This window comes from Podarcis cretensis (genome assembly GCF_951804945.1).
Source record: "Podarcis cretensis genome assembly, chromosome: 5".
In the NCBI taxonomy this organism is placed as follows: domain Eukaryota; kingdom Metazoa; phylum Chordata; class Lepidosauria; order Squamata; family Lacertidae; genus Podarcis; species Podarcis cretensis.
In genome coordinates this window covers 96,071,712-96,093,370 of record NC_137174.1, presented here as the reverse complement: position 1 = coordinate 96,093,370, position 21,659 = coordinate 96,071,712, and the positions used below count along the sequence as shown (strand labels likewise).

General features: G+C 44.3%; 1 protein-coding gene across 1 annotated transcript in view; it reads right to left on the bottom strand.

The window, feature by feature from the left end:
- Nucleotides 1-10,178: 10,178 nt before the first annotated feature.
- LOC307217051 (cytochrome P450 2J5-like) overlaps nucleotides 10,179-21,659 on the bottom strand; it is a 31,233-nt gene continuing 19,752 nt past the window's right edge. The window contains exons 3-9 of the mRNA XM_079978064.1: nucleotides 18,209-18,358; nucleotides 17,846-18,006; nucleotides 16,664-16,840; nucleotides 13,757-13,898; nucleotides 12,530-12,717; nucleotides 11,942-12,083; nucleotides 10,179-10,938 (exon numbers count right to left, since the gene is read on the bottom strand). Of these exons, the coding sequence (XP_079834190.1) occupies nucleotides 10,751-10,938; nucleotides 11,942-12,083; nucleotides 12,530-12,717; nucleotides 13,757-13,898; nucleotides 16,664-16,840; nucleotides 17,846-18,006; nucleotides 18,209-18,358 (1,148 nt within the window). The 3' untranslated portion in view covers nucleotides 10,179-10,750. The remainder of the gene's footprint in view (nucleotides 10,939-11,941; nucleotides 12,084-12,529; nucleotides 12,718-13,756; nucleotides 13,899-16,663; nucleotides 16,841-17,845; nucleotides 18,007-18,208; nucleotides 18,359-21,659) is intronic.

The following is a 21,659-nucleotide window of genomic DNA, read 5'->3' as shown; positions in this document are numbered from 1 at the left end:
GAAGGTTTTAACAACGCTTTTGGTTGGCATGCATATTTATGGTATGACAAGGTTAAGATCAATAAGGTCTTTAAGAACCATATTGTCAGGAAAGCAGTATTTAATGTCTGGACAAAATACAAAGACTTATTGGAAAACAAAACTCCAAGGTGGCTTTCACCTCTGGAAGCTAAGGCCCGAAAAAGACCCAATATGGAGGCCAAATGGCCAAAATATTGGGAAATATTAGAAAAAGATGGAGACAATTGGAAATTGCAGAGTTTGGAGAAAATGAAGGATAAAGTGCGAGACTGGTTACATTACGCTCAGATTAAAGAAGTCTTTAAAAACGATAAAAAGATAGGGTTCCAGGTGGAGAAATCGAAGTTGGAAACAGAATTGTTAGAACCAAAGACTAAGGTATTATCAAGAATGTATAACTTGCTGTTAAAATGGAATACACAAGACGAAATGGTTAAATCGGTTATGATAAAGTGGGCTCAGGACATTGGGTATAATATTATGTTTGAGGACTGGGAAAGGTTGTGGACCACTGGGCTGAACTTCACTGCATGTAATGCTCTGAAGGAAAATGTAATGAAAATGATATATAGATGGTACATGACCCCAGTTAAACTTGCCAAAATATACCATTTGTCTGATAATAAATGTTGGAAATGTAAAGAACACGAAGGAACATTCTTTCACCTCTGGTGGACCTGCCCTAAAGTGAAGGCTTTTTGGGAAATGATATATAATGAGCTGAAAAAGGTATTTAGGTATACCTTCCTTAAGAAACCAGAGGCCTTCCTTCTGGGTATTGCCGGCCAGAAGGTGTTAAAGGAGGACCGAACATTTTTTATGTATGCAACAACGGCAGCAAGGATACTCATCGCTAAGAGCTGGAAAACTCAAGATCTACCCACACTGGAAGAGTGGCAGAAGCAGCTGATGGACTATATGCAACTGGCCGAGATGACTGGTAGAATCCGAGACCTGGGACAGGAGAGGGCTGAGGAAGACTGGAGGAAATTCAAGATTTATTTACAAAAATATTGTAATTTGGTTGAATGTTAAGAAGGATGCTAGATCATAAATAATTGCCCACCACTGAATTAGATCTGAATTTGACGAGAAGTGAGATTAAGGAAAATACAAACTTTTTGGAGAATTGCTAGGTTTTTATTTAAATGAGCGGAGATAAGATTGCAAACAAGAGGGTAATTTGCTTGGAAATTTTTAATTATTTTTTTTTTGTAACGATGTAAGTGTGAGCGGGAGACGTGAGGGAGTCCAAAGAAGTGATGAAATTATGTTATGATATAAGTAATGTTGTTTATTATTTATGCATTTGTATTCAAAAAACTTTAATAAATATGTATATATAAAAAAGAAGTTACACAGAATGATTGCTGCTGATATTATTCTTTTAATTCCTGGCAATTGAGCTGTAACGTATGTATATGATTAAATCATAATTTCAAAAAGGTTTCTACACGCTTCTGCTGATGAGGAATAGACATCCTGATTCACTTGGGGGATTCTGAACCTATTGTGATTCTTTCAAACGAGTGACAGAAGCAGCAAGTCCTGTAACAAAATTTGGGATCTTTGGGCTTATTTATGTAAGATCATGCTCACAGTACACTCATTGGAATTAATGAAACTAAATTAGTCATGTCAGGCAATTTCATCATGTCTACTCTTAAGTGGGATTATGCTCTCTATAATCCTCCCACATGTACTTAAAGACTTGTACGTGGTGCAATATTGGTTAGCTGTTACTATATGCTGTAAACAAACACCTATGTGCCTCTTTTCTACTCCCCTCAGTTTCCCTGCTCTGGCCTCCCATTAGTTTACAAATTCTGCTCCCCTGTTGATTTCAAGCCAGTGAGAGTTACTCTTGAAACCCATCATCACAATAAATGTAATTACCAATTACCGTATATTGTCTCCCTGCTTATTTAACTTATATGCAGAATTCATCATGCGAAAGGCTGGGCTGGATGAATCCCAAGCTGGAATTAAGATTTCCAGAAGAAATATCAACAACCTCAGATAGGCAGATGACACAAACTTGATGGCAGAAAGTGAGGAGGAATTAAAGAACTTTTTAATGAGGGTGAAAGAGGAGAGCGCAAAATATGGTCTGAAGCTCAACATCAAAAAAGCGAAGATCATGGCCACTGGGCCCATCACCTCCTGGCAAATAGAAGGGGAAGAAATGGAGGCAGTGAGAGATTTTACTTTCTTGGGCTCCATGATCACTGCAGATGGTGACAGCAGTAACAAAATTAAAAGACTCCTGCTTCTTGGGAGAAAAGCAATGACAAACCTAGACAGCATATTAAAAAGCAGAAACATCACCTTGCCAACAAAGTTCCGTATAGTTAAAGCTACTGTTTTCCCAGTAGAGATGTATGGAAGTGAGAGCTGGACCATCAAGAAGGCTGATCGCCGAAGAATTGATGCTTTTGAATTATGGTGCTGGAGAGCTCTTGAGAGTCCCTCCCATGGACTGCAAGAAGATCAAACCTCTCCATTCTTAAGGAAATCAGCCCTGAGTGCTCACTGGAAGGACAGATCGTGAAGCTGAGGCTCCAATACTTTGGCCACCTCATGAGAAGAGAAGACTCCCTGGAAAAGACGCTGATGTTGGGAAAGATGGAGGGCACAAAGAGAAGGGGACAACAGGGGACGAGATGGTTGGACAGTGTTCTCGAAGAGATGAACATGAGTTTGACCAAACTGCGGGAGGCAATGGAAGACAGGAGTGCCTGGCGTGCTCTGGTCCATGGGGTCACGAAGAGTTGGATACGACTAAATGACTATACAACAACAACAAGAAGAAGATAACTCTTATTAGAATAATTAGAATATTAGAAGAAGCAAGGCCTGCTCACAGGTGCCAGGCCACAGCAACTCTTTTCAGTAGGTCTTGCCCCCATGAGGCAGTTGTGGAGGGTGAACATCGCCTCCTTCCCACAGCTGTTTAGCTCTCCTCCTTCCCCAGGTCCTTTCCATGCTATCTAAGACTCCACTGATGCACCCTTCTCTGCTCCTCCCTCTTCATCCCTCTTCTGGTCCTGGGAGAGACCAGGAGAGGGGAGCTTGTCACAGCAGGAGGGAGGACACCCTGGCTCCTTCACTAGCCTGACTCATCTCTGCCTCTTGGCTTCTCCTATCTCCTACGTCTGCCTCTGCTTCTGCTTCTGGACTTCTCTCTGCCACACACTGTCCCTGTCTGATCATCAATTCCCGGGCTCCTAGTCTTCATCCCTTGGAAATTCCCCAGATTGTACCTCCCACCATTCCTTGGTGTTCAGCCAGTGCATGCCATCATGCCTCAAAACCCTCAATGATCCCTGGCATATGGACTTGTGGCCATAACATATGTGCTTGACTCATGGTTCATTAGGTTCCAATGAGAAACAGAGATTGTACTAATTACGACTATGGTTACTACTTCATTGGGGGGCGGGACATCCACGTTTGAAAGATATTTTGATTATTATTATTGCACCTCCTCCATTTTGGCCTTGCATCTTATAGATCAGATGCTACTGTAATTTGCCATGTTGATTTGGTAGTGGGGGCCAGCTACAGGCCTTCTTGAATAGCACAGGTCTTCTTAATCCTTGTAAATCTGGTTCTTGGGATGGGTTGTGGGTGGAAAGTGCTTCTGACTCCACGTTAGAGTTCCATCAGTGGAGAAGGACAAGGACAGTGCTTCTTAGAAACCGACTTTGAGCAGAAATATTCGTACTGTCATCACTCTCTGACAGCAATGTATGATCCGAACTGCCTACATGCTGTGCTTACCCCAGTGGGTGTCTACATTTGGTTCTAGGTCATGGCATTCCCCCGGGTCCCAGTGAATTGTAGAGTTGGAAGGGACCCTGAGGGCCATCTAGTCCAACTCCTTCCAATGCTGGAATCTCAGCTAAAGACATCCATGACACATGGCCATCCAACTTCTGCTTAAATACCTCCAAGGAGGAGAGTCCACAATCTCCCAAGGGAGACCATTCCACTGTCAAACAGCTCTTACTGTCAGTAAGTTTTTCCATATGTTTATTTCTGAATCTTCTTTTTTGTAACATGAAGCCATTGATTTGAGTCCTACCCTCCAGAGCAGGGCTGGATCAAGACACATCAGAGAAGCGATTCAGTTAAACACATTGTATTTTTAAAATTATTGTTCAATTTTACAATTAACATTCACATTCAAATAAAAGTCATAATCATAAACATATACGATTCTCTGAATCCTTGGACTTCCCTGAGCTGAGATTCCATGGATTCCATTCAACTGCATCTGTAATGGTTATAAGGGGTTGCTTGTGCGTAAGTTACCGCCACTCCTGGGCCAGGTTGCCTGGTTTAACCTGTCCTGGCTGACAGCCCTTCACTCCGTGGCTGTTCATTCGCTAGCAGTATCTGTCAGTGGGCGCTTTTTGAACCTCTTCCAGCAAAGAAGTTGTTTGATGCCCAGTCTCCTCCTACTCTCCCTGCGCTGAAGTCTTCTGCGCAGGGAGGGAGTGGGCAGAGGAGTGCCTGTGCTCTCCCCACTGTTTTCGGGCGAAGAGTCTTGGAGACCCCTCTCCGAATCCCCCATCTGCCCCCCTTCTCTACTGGTGTTGCGCTGATTCCCTTCCCCAGCCGATGAGCTCCCTATCTCCTTGCTGGCCCCCTCTCCAGCATCGCTTGGGAGCCTTGCCTCCACCTCTGACTCTGATGTCAGTTCCCTGACAGCATCATATAATGTTCTCCAGTTTTTCCTAAAATTCCATTCTTACCATAGTTCTTGTTACATTACAAGTGTTGTTACAATGCTGCCAATGTTTTTAATTGTGTACAGTGTTCTCCAGGGGAACTTACAAATTTTCCCCATTCCTTATTAAAGTTATTCTTCTTGGTTTCTAATCTTTCCGGTCATTTTTGCCATTTTGGCGTAGTCCATCATTTTTATCAACCATTCCTCTCTGGTAAGGACTTTATCTTTTTTCCTTCTCAGAGCCAAAAGTATCGGCGCTGCTGTCGTCGCATACATAAATAGTCGTTTCTGCTCCTTTGGTATTTCTGCACCTTAGATTCCTAGTAAAAACACTTCTGGATTTCTTTACAAAGGTTATTTTATAAAAAAAATTCAACTCATTATATATCATTTCCCAAAATGCTTTTCTTATCTTGCAGGTCACCATGTATGGCGGAGGGTGCCTTCTTTATCTTTACATATCCAACAAATATTTGTAGCAGTTCTATACATTTTTGCTAATTTAGTAGGTGCTAGATACCACGATACATCATTCTCACAAAGTTTTCCTTTGGGAAAGTTCCTTTGGCAAAAAATGGGACTCCACTGCGCCATCTGGTGTCATAGTATTATAATGCATAGAAAGAGCTTTATCTTTACAAATGTAGCCTAGTCCCAGGAGAAAACTATCACTTCCCTTAATCTGGACACTATATATCTGCTGGTGCAGCCTAGAACAGCATTAGCTTTTTTGTAATTGCATCACACTGCTGACTCATATTAAGCATGTTGTCCACAGAAGACCTCAAGTGAAGGAGACAGTGTTGTTGCAGAGAGTTTCAGAAAAGCAAACTCTTTTACACCTTTATATTTTTTTTCCAGCCCCAAAATTGTGAAACAGGAGACATGACAATGTCTTGCCAGCTTTCTGTACATGATAACGTGTTCAGGAGGAAGTTGCTTTGCAAATGTGCTTTGCAAACTGCAAGCAGCAAGTTTCATTCAGCCCAGGGCAAATTCATTTGCTCCATAGCTCCACCGTTCCCTGGTCAAGAATCCAAGGAGTTTTCTTGGAACACCCCCAACCTTGAAATTTCTATCCCAGAGATTGAACAGGTAGTAATCACCAGTGATACGAGCTGAAAGAATAGCATTCTGGTAAAAGTTAAATGATCCACTTTTGCTGAAACACTTAACCAGATTGTGGACTCTTGTTCATTGAAGGCTTTCAGCAGAGATTGTTTGGGGAAGAAATGGGAATTTGCCTTCAATTATTATATTACTACCATTATACTACTATGCTTTGGTTGGCATTCCCTGCATTACAGAGAGATGGCTTGGGCGACCCTCGGGGTCTCTTTCTGCTCTGCAGTTGTTTTTTATTGTAGGGTGACAAGCAGAAGAAAGAAATTTGTCTGGATAAAAATCCAGTGTAAAAACAGTTGTGTGAGGTTTTTTGGAAGCATCAAAGTGGTGGAGGTAGGGGGGTAGGTTTCTGAGCCCAGAAACTTGTTTAGAAAAGCTCATAAGATGCCCTAAGCAAGCAGTCAGAACTCCCCGTCCCCAGGAGACATTTGAACTGTAACCGTGAATGTGCAAACAGAAGGGGAAACAGCAGGCCGCCAGAAACTGAATAGCTAGAGGAGGCCAACAACCTACCTCTTGAAAGACTGACTCCCGTGACTAAAGGATTAAAAGAGCAGCAGTTACTGCTCTCCTTGCGAAAAGCACTGAGACACCACTTCGTGTGCTTTGGCATGCAGATTTTTGACTTCCCTGTCTTCAAGAGCAGGGAACGTTTGGCTTCCCAACGAAAGGCTTATCAAGTGAAGGTGTTGTAAGTGAAAATTCACAGGTGTAAAGTGGAAACAAGCCACATATTCAGAATTTTGAATTGAAAAATATCACCAATGAAAGTCCTTTGGGGGGGGGAGTAAACATTTAATGAACTGTAAAAAAAAAAAAGAGTAAAATTTAATGAACTAAACTTTGAGACTAAGTTGTGTCAGGAAGTTCAACAGACATTTAGGTAAAGGTAAAGGTACCCCTGCCCGTACGGGCCAGTCTTGACAGACTCTGGGGTTGTGCGCCCATCTCACTTAAGAGGCCAGGGGCCAGCGCTGTCCGGAGACACTTCCGGGTCACGTGGCCAGCGTGACATCGCTGCTCTGGCCAGAGCCAGAGCCAGAGCCGCACACGGAAACGCCGTTTACCTTCCCGCTGGTAAGCGGTCCCTATTTATCTACTTGCACCCGGAGGTGCTTTCGAACTGCTAGGTTGGCAGGCGCTGGGACCGAGCAGCGGGAGCGCACCCCGCCGCAGGGATTCGAACCGCCGACCTTTCGATCGGCAAGCCCTAGGCGCTGAGGCTTTTACCCACAGCGCCACCTGCGTCCCTCAACAGACATTTATCAAGGGGTAAATCTGCAAAAAATATCTTTTACTGTGCTGAGTTGCTGGTTTCTGGGATTGACTTCAAAATCTTCTTGCCATTCTCTATCACCACCTGCTGGCCATGACTGAGCCCATAAGCTTTGTTAGCTATTTGTGATTTTAAAAAATGTCTTACACAAATAGGTGAAGATAAATCTTTACTTGTCAGGCTGGCAACAGTTAAACAACAAGCATTGTTTACATATAAATTCATGCGTGCAATATGTTTCTCTCCCTTGAGGCCAAGAGAGGGTTCTGACATGACAGCTTATACTCTAAATTCACTCTTCCCTCCCACCCACCCAACTGAATACCTTCAAAATGAGAGACTGATTCTGAGCAGGGCATGAGGAAAGATGCAAAGAGTCTTTGCATGCTTAAAATTCCAGGGTCGATTTCTAGCATTTCTGCTTAAAGGATTGCAGGCCAAGATAGAAATATCTGCCCATCCTTATCCTGGAGAAGAGGAGACTGAGAGGAGATGTGAGAGCCATCTTCAAATATCTCCAGGGCTGTCACTTGGAAGAGGGAGCAAGCTTGATTTCTCCTGCTCTGAAGGACACAACCTGAACCCGTTGTGTTTGCTGTCAATTTCCATCTTGGTTGTGAAAAAAATAGCCCTTCCATTTGCACTTCTTCCATTCTTTTTCCAAGAAAAATTCCAGAGGTTTGATAGCTGTCCTCTCTAAATTCACTCCAAGTTGTGTGCAGACTCCTTTCTCTCCCAACTCTAACTCTGCCAGCTTAGGGTAATAATAATAATAATAATAATAATATTTTTTATTTATCTCCTGCCCTCCGCAGCCGAAGCTGGGCTCAGAGCGTCTAACAGCAGTAAAATGAAAAAACATTCTAAATTCATTTCATTATAAAATTAATTCAAATTAGATTAATGGCAACCATTGGGCTAGAGTTCTGTGAGGATTGCCAAAGGAGGGAGTCAGCCTGTGCCCTGGCCAAAGGCCTGGTGGAACAGCTCTGACTTGCAGGCCCTGAGGAAAGATGTCAAGTCCCACAGGGCCCTAGTCTCTTGTGACAGAGCGTTCCACCAGATCGGAGCCACAGCCAAAAAAGCCCTGGCTCTGGTTGAGGCCAGCCTAACCTCTCTGTGGCCTGGGACCTTCAAGATATTTTTGTTTGTAAGTTCTTCTGTGGGACATACCAGGAGAGGCAGTCCCGTAGGTACAAGGGTCCTAGGCCGTATAGGGCTTTGAAGGTTAAAACCAGCACCTTAAACCTAATCCTGTACTCCACCGGGAGCCAGTGCAGCTGGTATAGCACTGGGTGAATGTGATCTCGCAGCGAGGATCCCGTAAGGAGTCTCGCCGCGGCATTCTGCAGTCGCTGGAGTTTCTGGGTCAGTCTCAAGGGCAGCCCCACGTAGAGTGAGTTACAATAATCCAGTCTGGAGGTGACCGTCGTGTGGATCACAGTGGCTAGGTCAGGGCGAGAGAGGTAAGGAGCCAACTGCTTAGCTTGGTGGAGATGAAAAAATGCTGCCTTTGTTATAGCTGCAATCTGCGCCTCCATGGAAAGGGAGGTGTCGAAGATTACACCCAAACTCTTAACGGACGGTGCTGGCACTAATTGTGTCCCCGCAAGAGAGTTATTCTGTTTATAGTATCAACAACTCGATAACTCTAATTAGTCGAGTAGAACAAACCAGCTAAACATCAGCTACCTCTCTGATTGTATGAAACTATTATATTCTTTGTCAGCCTACTATTCTAATATTAAACAAACCAATTAATTAAATTAAAAAATAAACCCCAAAACATTCCACAGCTAAACAGAACTACCATATAACGTACATTAAGGGAAGAAAAAACACCTAAATAGCAGGAGAACAAAAATCAAACATCTAACAGTAAGCAAGCAAAACTTAAATATTATCATGGAACAATGAACTATAAAAAACTAAAACAAATGGCAAAGGAAGGGGGGAGGGGGGAAAGGAAAAAAAAGAAAAGAAAAGAAAAAAGGTTCTTGTAGCAGACGAAGTTCTTGTAGCATCACGCGCCAGCTTGAGTCTACTCGAATGATCTCTGAATGATCTCTGAATCTGCCAACCTGAACAACCAGGCGACCTCAGGGGATGGGCAAAGGAAGGCGGGGCAGGCTCAGTAAATGCCCTGTTTGATGTCAATGCCATGCCCAATGGTCCCAGGGGCCCCTCCTCTTGCTGTTGCGCTAGCACTTGTAGTGGCAGAGAAAGTGTTCCTCTTGGCATCAGGAGTCCTCTGGTTTCCCCCACAGCTGGTGTTCTCAGGGCCACAGGATGATACCTCTCCTCTGCTACAACCAGCTGCCAGCCCTGTGGCTTAAGAGTCTCTGGCGTCTTGAGGGTGGAACCCCCCTCTCTGGCTTCCCTAGGTGTCTTTCAATTGAGTCATCTGCAGAGTAATATATCTTGACCCAGGCTCCATGCCGAGCACTCAACCAGTCTGTCTCAGTCCAGGAGCACCGCTGGCATGCAGGACAGCCGGACCCACAACTGAGAAGACAGAGCAGGCACACAGCACAGTTGGGCCCACAAGCCAAGAGGGCAGAGGCAAGCACAAGCGGAACACTCCTGCAACACAGCTTCACCTCCCTTAGTTCATTTAAAATGCCGAGCCTGAGTCAGAGTCAGTTCGGAAAAAGTTCAGAAGATTAATTAAATTGTTTAGAGTTATGAGTCCTTGAAATAGGCTGGGCAGTGGCTGTTAAGCTGTTTGACTTTGTTAGATCTAATTTACAGTGCCAACTTCACAAGTTGTCTGATATAAAACCCCAGGTTGCCAAACTTTTGATAAGAAGAGGGTTAAAAGATTAAAAAGTTAAGGTTAAAAGGAGTAGGAGCCCCCAACATCTAATTGATGTCTCTTCATCTCTTCATCTGTGGCTTCCTTCCACTCCTCCAACATCACAACACCGCCATTTGGCTGTTTCAGTCCTCTAGTCACCTTTTGTGAAGGACTCCTGATACCTTGCGTGGTCCGGGTTCTGTGTTCCGGGTTCAATGTAGTGATTTAGAAGAGATATTTTATTAACAAGCACACATGTACAGCAGCCATCAAAGAAACTTAACATTCTTCAACTGGAGAAGCTGATAGCCTTGCTCTTAGGAGTTTACTCATCTTAAAGATACAATAACATAGCATGGGGGGTGTTAGAAGGGAGCTGCAGAAGAGGGAGAGGAGGTGTGGGAATGTGTGTGTAAGGGAGATTTGAGAAAAGAAGGGGAGGGGGAGGAGAAAAGGGAGCAAGAGTAAGAATGGGGATGCAAAGGAAGTTGTCAAAAAGGAGGGAGTAAGGAGGCATTGGGAGAGGGATGAAGATGAAAGCAGGGGCATGAAAGGGCCTAAAGAAAAGGAGGAGATGGAATGAAGGGGAAAACAGATGAAAAGCAGAGCTGCAGAAGATAAGAGAGAAGTGGCTTCAGAAATGGAGCTGCGAAGGTGAAAAGAGACCTCAGTAGCTGCATGGGATGAGATGGGAAGGGAAGGGGAAATGCTAGGGGGTTCATGTGTCAGGAGTGGCCAAGGGGTCACCAAGTGCAGGAAGCAGGGGTGCAGCCCCTAATATTTTCCTATTTTCTTATGTGTTGCAACAGGGAATAGCACAGAGTTTATAAGGATAGGGATGTGCTATAATCCCTAGTATAGCCTCTTGATTGAGCTCTTTGACTCCTTCTGGCAGCTGAAAACTGAATGCCCTCAGCAGGCTGGTCAGGAAGATGAATATTTCGATCTTTGCCATCTGCATTCCCAAACAAATGCGAGCCCCTGAGGAGGAGACAAGAAGAAGGCAGCAAGTGAGCAAAAATTTACTTTCCCGTGTTCATTCCTTTGTAGCTATAAGCATTCTGCATAACACTTTGGCAAAATAGACATAGTTAGGATAAGGAAAACATCAAGGCTGCTGTCAGTTTTCTAGCCTGGTCAGTGCTAACCTTCCTTTCTTCTTGTTATACTTATGTTTTGTTCTGTAATTTGAAGTTCCCTATCTCATATCAAGGAAGATACATTCAGGAAGAGGATGGAATGAAGATGAAAGGTCCTGTGGGAGGGGCAGGGCAGAGAGCATCTCCCAGGGCTAGAAGCCAGTGTAAGAGGATCTAGCTCCCAGTGAGAACTGGGAGGGCTCACTTTTCTGTGTGCAGAATAAGGGTGAAGATTTAATTTTGATAGAGGACTCTGTAATTTCCTTTTCTATTTCTATTTTTTCTTTCCTAATCTTTTTTCTATTTTCCCTTTTAGATTAGTATGATTTTTATTGTGTCTTATGTATAAAGCTTTTTAATAAAACTTGATTTTAAAAAATAAAAGGAAAACTGGTCAACTGCCCAAATCAGCAATGCAGAAAGGGGTTAAGACCATGGAGCAAACTCTCCTGCCAGGTTTACTTCACCTTGGTAGGAACTAGCATTGCTGCCTGAAGAGAAGTTGGGTGGCTTGCAGTGGTGATGTGTGACAGGGAAGAGCACTATCCGGGTGCTGGCAGTGCTGCCTCTCTCAGGGACAGGGCAGGGGTGGCAAATGTTGGGAGGTGCAGATGGAGACCACATAAGTGTGTGTGCATGTGTGGGTCCCAAGCCACCAACCTAGAGATCCCCTTAACTTGCCAGTGCCTTGCCCCATTCTGCTGACCAGCAGTGCCACTCCAGCCAGAAAGACGCTGCTTCTGCTCCGGCCCACTCCCTCCTGTGCTGCTGCTGGTGTCATTTCCTGGAAGCAGACCAGTAAGCCCATCTACAGATCGCAACGTAGCTTGGTCTTCTGTGTTTACCTGCACCAAATGGGAGATATCCTTCTCTGTTCACGAATTGTCCATCCTTGTCCAAAAAATGATTTGGGTTGAACTTTGCAGGTGTCTCCCATCGTGTTGGATCAAGAAGAACAGAGCGCAGATCGGGAACAATAATAGTCCCCTGCAAATAAGAAACAAGTGACTTGGAATGCATTCACATCAATACTTTTTTTTTATTGTCCCACACTATCCCAAGACTAATCATTGCTGAGACTGATCTGAATTATTATTATTATTATTATTATTATTTTGGTGGGTGGCTTTGTATTCATCACTGTAAAAACTTTCTGTACAGGCAGGAACACAAGAAGAATTTCCCCCACCTCTTTTAAAATGAACGCTCACAAGCAGGCTGAGACCTCTGGCCACTACATGCTTCTCCCCTGCCACAATTGCCCCATGGAATGGCACTTGCTGATGGTGAAACATGTCTGCAGATGGAGCTCCTGCTCTTGCCCTTCAGATTTTTGACTAGACAGGAAGAGATGGCTGCATCTCTCAATATGAAACCTTCTGCTGCTCTTTGCTCTTGGGCTACAGGAGTGCAGCTATATCACACTGTTATACCTTGGGAATGAGAAAACCACGCAGCTTGAAATCCTTTGTACATTGCCTAGGGAATCCCAAAAAACTGGCAAATTTAAAGCGCTGTAGTTCATGAATCACAGCATTGGTGTAGGGCAGTTTCTTCTTGTCTTGATAGCAGATTGAGTGAGCAGAACCTATGACATCTTCTATTTCCTTGTGCATTTTATCTGAAGAGAATGATGGAAACAGAAGGTTTATTGTGAATACTGCATTTTATTTCAGATGGACATTTAATTCCCTTGAACATATTCCATAAATCTCTGTGAATGAGTCCCAGTTTCTTGCATTTTTAGGTCACCTGGTCCTCCAAGGAGCTCAAGTCTGTGTACATGGTTCTTCTCCACTCTAGATCCCAGGTGTGAAAAGGCTGAAAGTGAAGCTCATCGCAGTTGTTTCTGGTTACCAGAGCTGGCTGGATTTGCTGAAGGACTGGGATCAAAGGCTGTCATATATTCATTCTCCACCCCCAGCCCTCAATATTTCCTACTTAGTTTCACTAATACTCATTTCCTCATCTGATCTTTGGCTAGCACCACTCATATAAAGTTAAAGGTAAAGGACCCCTAGACGGTTAAGTCCAATCAAAGGAGACTATGGAGTGCTTCACTCATCTCGCTTTCAGGCCTAGGGAGCTGGTGTTTATTCACAGCCAGCATTCCGGGTCATGTGGCCAGCATGACTAAACCACTTCTGGCACAACTGGACACCATGATGAGTGCCAGAGCACACAGAAATGCGGATTACCTTCCCACCGCAGCACTACCTGTTTACTAACACTGGCATGCTTTTGAACTGCTACGTTGGCAGAAGTTGGGACAGAGCAATAGGAGCTCACCTGTCTTATGGATTCGAACTGCCAACCTTCTAATCAGCAATCCTTAGAGGCTCAGTGCTTTAGACCACAGTGCCACCCGCATCCCTCGTGTAATGGAGCATGGAGAGGCAGGAATGAGGCTCAGTTACTTATTTCACAGCAGGGGCATTCTTGTACATTTGCTGCATAAAGAAACTGCTAGCAGATTTGCAAAACAAAACAGGTTGTGGAATGGAATCAAACTGGAGGGGGGGAATGTGCATTGCAGGGGGTTGTATGAGAAGACCCCTGGGGTCCCTTCCAACCCTACTATTGTAGGCTTCCTTATGAAACCTTTAAAGAATTATGGTCCACCCTAGTGGTCAAGAGAAACCCTGGCTCTCCTCTCTCACCTTGGATATCTGGATGACTTGCCAGGAGGAGAAGTGCCCATTTCAGAGAACACGCAGTTGTGTCCGACCCTCCTACAAAGAGGTCAAAAATGCACTGGGCCAAGTTTTCTTCATCATAGGTGGATTCTGGATCATTCCTGCTCTGGTGTTGAAAATGGGGAAAGTGACATGTCATTTACATGCATTACATTCTGTCCTTCAGCACTTTATCTTCCTTCCCCCACTTATTACCATACCAGGGTGGCCACACATGCTTCATGAGAGGTGGGGTGTCCTCTTATAGTGCCTAAGGTTAAATGGGAAGCTGCTGCCACCCCCCCCCCTTACTGTTGCTGCCCTCACTCGCTGGATCATCACCTTTTCGTGGTGAGTGGGCTTGCACATTCCTATGACCCTTGTGAGTGAAGCCATTGGGAATCTCATACTCCCTGCAGGGTCACCCACGGCGGTAAGGTCAAAGGGGAGCAGCTAGACAAAGAATGACCCAAGAAGTCATCAACGGCAGAACAGGTGGGTGATAACAAGCGGTATGTTACAATGGCTGTAAAGGTGGATGAAAGCTGCAGCAAATAAGAATTTACCGGTTGCCATGTCAACTCATGCCATCAGAACAGAGCCTTACTGTGAAGACTGTTCATTGGTCAGTGTGCACTGATTTACAGACATAAAACAAATTCACGTACAGGCATCTTCCAAAAAACCCATCCCAAACCCAAACACCAAAAGTTCCATGGTGATCAGCATATGGTAACAGGGGCAGGATTGTGAAATCTGGAAGCCCTTAGTCATGAAACAGCACATGGGCGGTGGATACAGATTCACTCATTCTGACTCAAGGAACAAGGCAGTTGAGCAGCTTGGCAGCTGTATCCATGACTGAGCAGCCCTTTTTAGGATCTACTCTGCTCACTCCAAAATGGGGGAGGGGCTAGAAAAGGTGCCCTAAACATAGTCTGCCTCTCTTTTTCCCTGACTGGATTACCACGCCCAGTGGGGTCACCACCCAGCGGTGGTAAAAGACAATTGAACTTTGGAACATGGAATATATGGACAGATATAACACAGACAATGAGCATCCTGAACGCAGAACTGCCATCATTGCAAGAGAGATGTGACATTTTAACATCAATATTGCAGTGCTTCAAGAAACTCAAAGAGCAGGCAAGGGACAACTGAAGGAAGAAAAAGGAGGCTACACATTCTTCTGGAAAGGTCTATCTGAACAAGAATGTCAAATATATGAGGTAGGCTTCACTATCAAAAACAATCTTGTAAAGCTCCTGTCAGAAGTCCCTACCAGACTTCTGGTAAACTCACCAAAAACCAACAGGCTACTATTACCAACACACTCGTTTGACAGAAAAATAAATGTAAAACTTCACGGAGGCATTTGGTGCTTTTGTTTTTGCTATTTTTTGCGTTTTTGTTTGTGTGGCTTTTTCATTTTTGTGACTGTAGCTTGTTCTTCATTTTATGATTGATTGATTGATTGTGTGACTATGGAAATGGATAAAAACCCACCATCCAAACAATGACTATCATCAGCGCAGGTAAGAAAGAATTTTAATTTTAATTTTTATCCATCCACAATACTGTTTTATTTATTTTGTAGTACAGTACAGTGATTACAGCTTTCATTTTATGGATCAATGGCCTCATTAGATAGAAAAATTCACGTTAAATTGCTGTTTTAGGGGTTGTTTATAAAAGTCTGGAATGGATTAATTCATTTTCCATTACTTTCTATGGGAAAGCATGCCTCAGTTTTGGAACACTTTGATTTTGGAACAGACTTCTGGAACGGATTAAGTTTGAGAACCAAGGTACCACTGTACTGGTTTCCAGGCAAGGGATTAGTATTCACATATAACAGGGAATATAATGATTCCTTGAATGAGCTGCCTAAAGCAGTGGCATAGTGTGGGGGGTGCAGTGGGGCCGGCCGCACCGGGCGCAACATCTGGGGGGGCGCGCTCGCCGCCTCCGGAGTCGCCGAAGAGCCTCGGGCGCAGGCTGTAGCAGAGCCCCATGTCTCGCGGAACCGAGGAGCTGTGCGTGCGTCCGGGCTGAAGGCGTCCGGCAGAAAGTGGCTCTCAGCGCTCGCCGCGGTCCCTGCACGTCAGGGCCGCGGAGGACACGCCAGGCAGCCCCTCCTCACAACCCCGCCGCCGCCGCTGCTGCTGCAGCTGCTGGGCCATGTTGCATTTTCCTCGCCTCTCTGCCCTCCTCCTCTGGGAAAGCGGTGTTGTTTGGGCGGCAGCGCCAGCGGCAACTCGCCTCAGATCACCTGACACGGACCCGCCACCGCCGCTGTGGCTACCTTACCGTAAATACCCCAACCCAGGCAGCAGCAAAAAGAAGCTGGCAGCGGCGGCAGGTTAGGGGTTAGGGGCGCAAATTACTTGCCTTGCCCCGGGTTAGGGGGCGCAAATTACTTGCCTTGCCCCGGGTTAGGGGGCGCAAATTACTTGCCTTGCCCCGGGTGCTGACAACCCACGCTACACCGCTGGCCTACAGTTTTGAAGCAGATACTCATTTGCATTCACATTTGTACATGAAAATATCTATCCTTTCCTAGCTATTTTAGTAGATGCCTATGGAAGGATGTCAACTCACTTTAGCAATTAAAATGACTATGAGGGAGTTGTGGGGGGGCAGAGAGAGATATTGGTGTCCTGGCAAGAGATTAGTATTCACTTATATTTATTTTTTGTTAAAGATTTCAACATAACAATTAATCAAAAACATATCATCCTCATTCCCCCCCTATTTTCCCCTCCCCAAAAAGAAAACCAGCCCTCCCACCCCACCCCCCAGACTTCCCTCAGCTCCTCTCTCTGTTCACTCATAACATGGAATATAATGATTCCTTGGATGAGCAGCATTCGGTTTCAAGCACATACTTACTTTCTCCATCTGAAGTAGATAGAAATCAATGAGATCCTGTGGCTCATGCAGAGACTGATTCTCCTTATGCTTCTCTATCTCCTCCTTTGCAAATGAAAGCACCATCTCCACGCAGGAGAAAAGTTTCTTGTGGGGTCCTGGGAGATGTTTCATGAGCCCTGGGAGCATTTCATAAAGCTAAAGGAAAGATAGCAGAAATATTGCCATTACCATGAGGAAGCTTGTTCAAACCGTTTGTGCTTTGGAATTGCACTTATAAAACATGATCTGCATTCTTCTTCAGGGCAAGCATATTAGTTTGAGTCTCACTAAGAAGAAGGAAGGTGTCTATAGCTTCTCTGGAATCCCACAATGACTGGATTCTGTGAATTATCCCTAGCTGAACATGTGAAAGAAAAGTATGGCTCAAAATATTTTTCCAGCTTCCCAGCATAATTTCAAAACTGGGCACAATCTCAGGACCTCTCCTGGAACAAGTTAGTGCCCGTTTGTGTTAGTTGGACATGGGTGGAGAATAGGGATGGGGGGAAATTCAAGTACGGTAAGTTTCATGAGTACTTTTTTTTTTTTTTTTTTTTTACAGATTAGGAATGGATGTAGAAATGTGGAGAACTGAACTTAAATTTGAGGAAAGGGTTTAGTTGATCATCCAGAAGGGGGCTGCTTTCCTCAGCAATAGCGATAGTGCTTGAGTTGCTGGTCTCTCTTTCATTAAAAAAAATTCCAGCCAAGTGATGGCTGCAGGGGCCTCACCATGGACGCCATCATGATTGCCACTGCTAGGTGGGTATAGAGTAGACACATTTAGTTTTCCATGATGGCAACAAAACTATGTAATTCCCTTCTTGAGAAGATTATTTTGTTCACCTCTCTTCCCATTGGTGGGCTCTAGATGACCTGTTCTGAAAGTCATTGTTCCATTTTTGTCCCATCTTCCCTCCAAAGAGTCTCCTGTGGTGGACAAAGTCTTCTTTTGTTGCTGTTTTATGGGGGGGGGGTTGTACGTGTTTTTTATCTCAATGATAATCATGAGCAATGGATCAAGCTGTGAGATAGTAAGTGACCCTTATCTCAGATCAATTTAAACCTGATCTCACTTCTCCAACCCTCTATCAGAATACTGATTTGTGGTATTAAGGCCCTTGGGAGACCTGTTTGGGAGGAATGGAAATGACTACTCACAGCATAACCAAAGCTACATGCAAATTGTAGGGAAAAATCTATGGCTTCTATCAGCTTCTGGAGCCTTTCATCTTCAAGAGCAAACCGGTGCCCAAAAGCCACAGCACATATCACGTTGGAGACTGAAGTAGCGATGGGCATGGAAGGGTCAAGTGGCTGTCCTGCAAAATAAAGTTATACTAATGTTAGCTCAGCTGGTCCAGTTCATAATGAGAGTGGGGTTTCATGGTGGCCAAGAGAAACTGCTGGGATCTCCATTAGGAACCAAGAAAAACATATCACATTCCTTTCTAAAATGGACAGAGGTAGGACACAAATATATCTCCATATGCCAGCTCAGCACCATCACTTAGCATAACATACCCTTTGAACGTGCAAAAGCCTCCACGAGCTGATGGGCCTCCTCTGCTACTTGCTGCTCCATGCCTTTCTTTTCCCGCCACAGCTTCCGCAGAGTAACTACAACAAAGCGTCTCTGTTGCCTCCAGGTGTGACCATTTGATAATGCAATACCTATTGAAAATCAGTGAGATATAACAACAATCATACCTCGGGTTAAAGTCGCTTCGGGTTAAATCTTAAATCTTTTCAGGTTGCCTCCCACGGCGACCCGGAAGTAACGGAACAGGTTACTTCAGGGTTTTGCTGCTCGCACATGTGCAGATGCTCAGAATGACGTCACAGGCATGCTCACTTTACAGTATCAGCAAAAAGTGAGATTTCTCGACAGCTCTACCGTTTTGATTTTTGAAGAGAAACCTGGTATCTGATACAGTGTGATGTCGACAAGTTTAGATCTTTCCATGGAAGGCCATCACGATCAAATTTCACTTCTATCTATCAAGCTTCTGGTGATGCTATTGGGAAAAGAATGGAAGTGGTGGAAATGGAAGGAGCTTTTTTCTTTCTCTCTTGCTAAATTAGGAAGGAAAATCACTGCCTACAGGAAATGGGATCACAAGATATAAAACTGGGTGTAAAATAATGAATATACAACAAGTAAATAACTATGGGTTATTTTTCAATATTGTACAGTGGTACCTCAGGTTACATACACTTCAGGTTACATACGCTTCAGGTTACAGACTCCGCTAACCCAAAAATAGTGCTTCAGGTTAAGAACTTTGCTTCAGGATGAGAACAGAAATCGGGCTCTGGCGGCGCGGCAGCAGCAGGAGGCCCCATTAGCTAAAGTGGTGCTTCAGGTTAAGAACAGTTTCAGGTTAAGTACGGACCTCCGGAACGAATTAAATACTTAACCTGAGGTACCACTGTATATGACTACAGTGCAGAGATTCCTGTTTAAATAGAAATGAAGAATTTGTTTTTTATATAAAAAAAAACATGGAGGAATGGTTGGAATTTTTTGGGAGATAAAGTCACCATACTGGAATGGAGGAGGACTATTGGGTACACACTTGAAGGTGACAGCCGGCTGGTGAAAGACCCTGTGTGAGAGGCAGAGAAGGAAAGATCTCCCAGGGTGGGAGACTGGGGGAAGAAAGGGAAGCACCCAGGTGAGAGCTGGGAGGGTCCACTCCCTTCTGTGTGAGACAAGAGTTAAGATCTACCTTTGAGAGAGAGAGCTTGGCGTTTCTTTCTCTCTTTTACTTTTTTTGTTGTTTGCTTAGTTAGTGTTTCTGAAAAGTTTCAATAAAAAGTATGGAAAACCAAACAAACCCAATTCAGCCAATTTTTCGACACTGTTTTTAAGGATATAATGTGTGGTGTCAACCAGTTACTACTTCTACTGGTCCAGCTAGACAGGTTTGGGGTTTTTTACTGAGGGTGAATTCTGCACCAGATTTTTGACAAGACGTAATGCATCAATGGTGGATATATTCTGCTTTGTTAATTCTTCTGCAAAACTGCCTGAACACTACTGCATTATTTCTGTCTGGGGAAACTATATTGCAACAAAAGTGGGACAAAAATAAGTTTGTGCATTTGTAGTTTTCAGCAGAAAGTTAAAGGATGTGACAGAATGGAAATGAAACTGTATGATCACCTCAAAATCTTTGCAGGCATAAATAGTATTGACAATGAAGTTGGATACAACCACCTTGAAAGTATTATGAGCACAAATCATTATGAATGTGCAATTAAAAAAAGTTTTCTGGAGGAGCCCTTAGCACCAGTAATAAACTGTGGAGTTAGTGAGAGGAATTATTGGGCAGGCCAGCCCCACAGTGATTCACATTGTGTCTTTCAGAGTGAATGTCCCTGTTCTTTGGAACTGCATTCAGAATATGACTCTGCACTTTCCCCCCCAAAAGGAAGACATTTTTCCCCCAACAAGCTTTCCCAGTCGTGTACAAAGGTCACTTCAATAGGTGTATACCTTTTATTGTTTTAACCCATATTTAGTTGTTGGTTTTTGTACTGTTTTAAAACCTTTTATAATAAATAATAATAATATTTTTTTATTTATACCCCACCCTTCCCTGTTCAGAAAACTGGGCTCAGGGCGGCTAACAACAAATTTAAAACACTTAATTGATGCAACAAAAAACAGCATAAAATACAGTATAAAACGTGAATAACAATAAATTCAGAATTCAAAAATCAATTTAGGGGGGAAATCCAGCCAATAAACTGAAGGACACAAGAATGTAAAATGAAGATTAAGGTAGGGCCATGGAATGTGCAGAGAGATAAGGTAGGGCGGAAACATGCAAGGGCGGTCCCGGAGTAAACAAGTCATGTGAGTAAATTGCATAGGCAAGGCTTAGGGCACATGCCCAGGGGGGGACTGTCAGGGACCAATTAAGAAATGCCAACAAGGCATTGCACAAGCCATATAAGGGAATGGAATGAATGGAAAGAATGTATCATGATTAGATAAGGAAAGGATGACGAGGGGTGAGACGATAGGGAAAGGTATAAAAGTGCTTGCCTATTTGCTGTAAACGCCGCCAGCCTTTGGAAGCGATTCCGCTGGCCGCCTCTGCACAGAACTAAATAAACTCTTTCTCCATGAACCACACCCTGGTGTCAGTTTGACTCCTCTGTTTTCTCACGGAGGGGCAGCACGATTAAGGCTTCAAAACATTAGATGATCACCAGGGCTAGCTGGCTAAATTAGTCCTATTTGGGCCAGAGAGGAGACCAGGGGAGAATTAGCTGTGGGATCCCAGAGCGGGTAGTCTTCATAAAAAGCGGAGGGGGGGGGAGGAAGGGGAATAAAAGACCAGGCTAAATTCAAATTGAAAGCCAGGCAGAATAGCTCTGTCTTACAGGCATTCTTAAGGAAATCAGCCCTGAGTGCTCACTGGAAGGACAGATCGTGAAGCTGAGGCTCCAAAACTTTGGCCACCTTGTGAGAAGAGAAGACTCCCTGGAAAAGACCCTGATGTTGGGAAAGATGGGACTTCCGGGTTTAGCGCCATCGGTACTGGCGGAATTCCTCTGACCAAGAGGAATTTGCCCCGTGGGAATTTGGGTCTGGCCGCCACGGCGAAGGCGGACACCCGTTAAAAATAGCAGGCGCTGAAGCCTGTGAACGTGGGGATTCGGCTGGCACCTTTTGCGCCTCCCCTGCTCGCGGGGAAACCCGATTTCGGGGATCTGGAGCGATGTGAGGTGAGTGGCGCGGTGCTTTGAATCGACTGCTTTTTCCACGGAGCGAAGCCGCATAGACGTTACCGGAGAGCGCTGACCTTTTCCTGTGGTTAATCGGACATTACAGCAACTACCCGTGAGTAGAATAAAGTAGGAGAATTGGATTTTCAAAAAGCTTTAATCTGGCAACAAAAACAGGGGAGGTTCAACATAGGAAGTCCGCCTTCCCCCTTTTGTACATAGACTGAAGCAA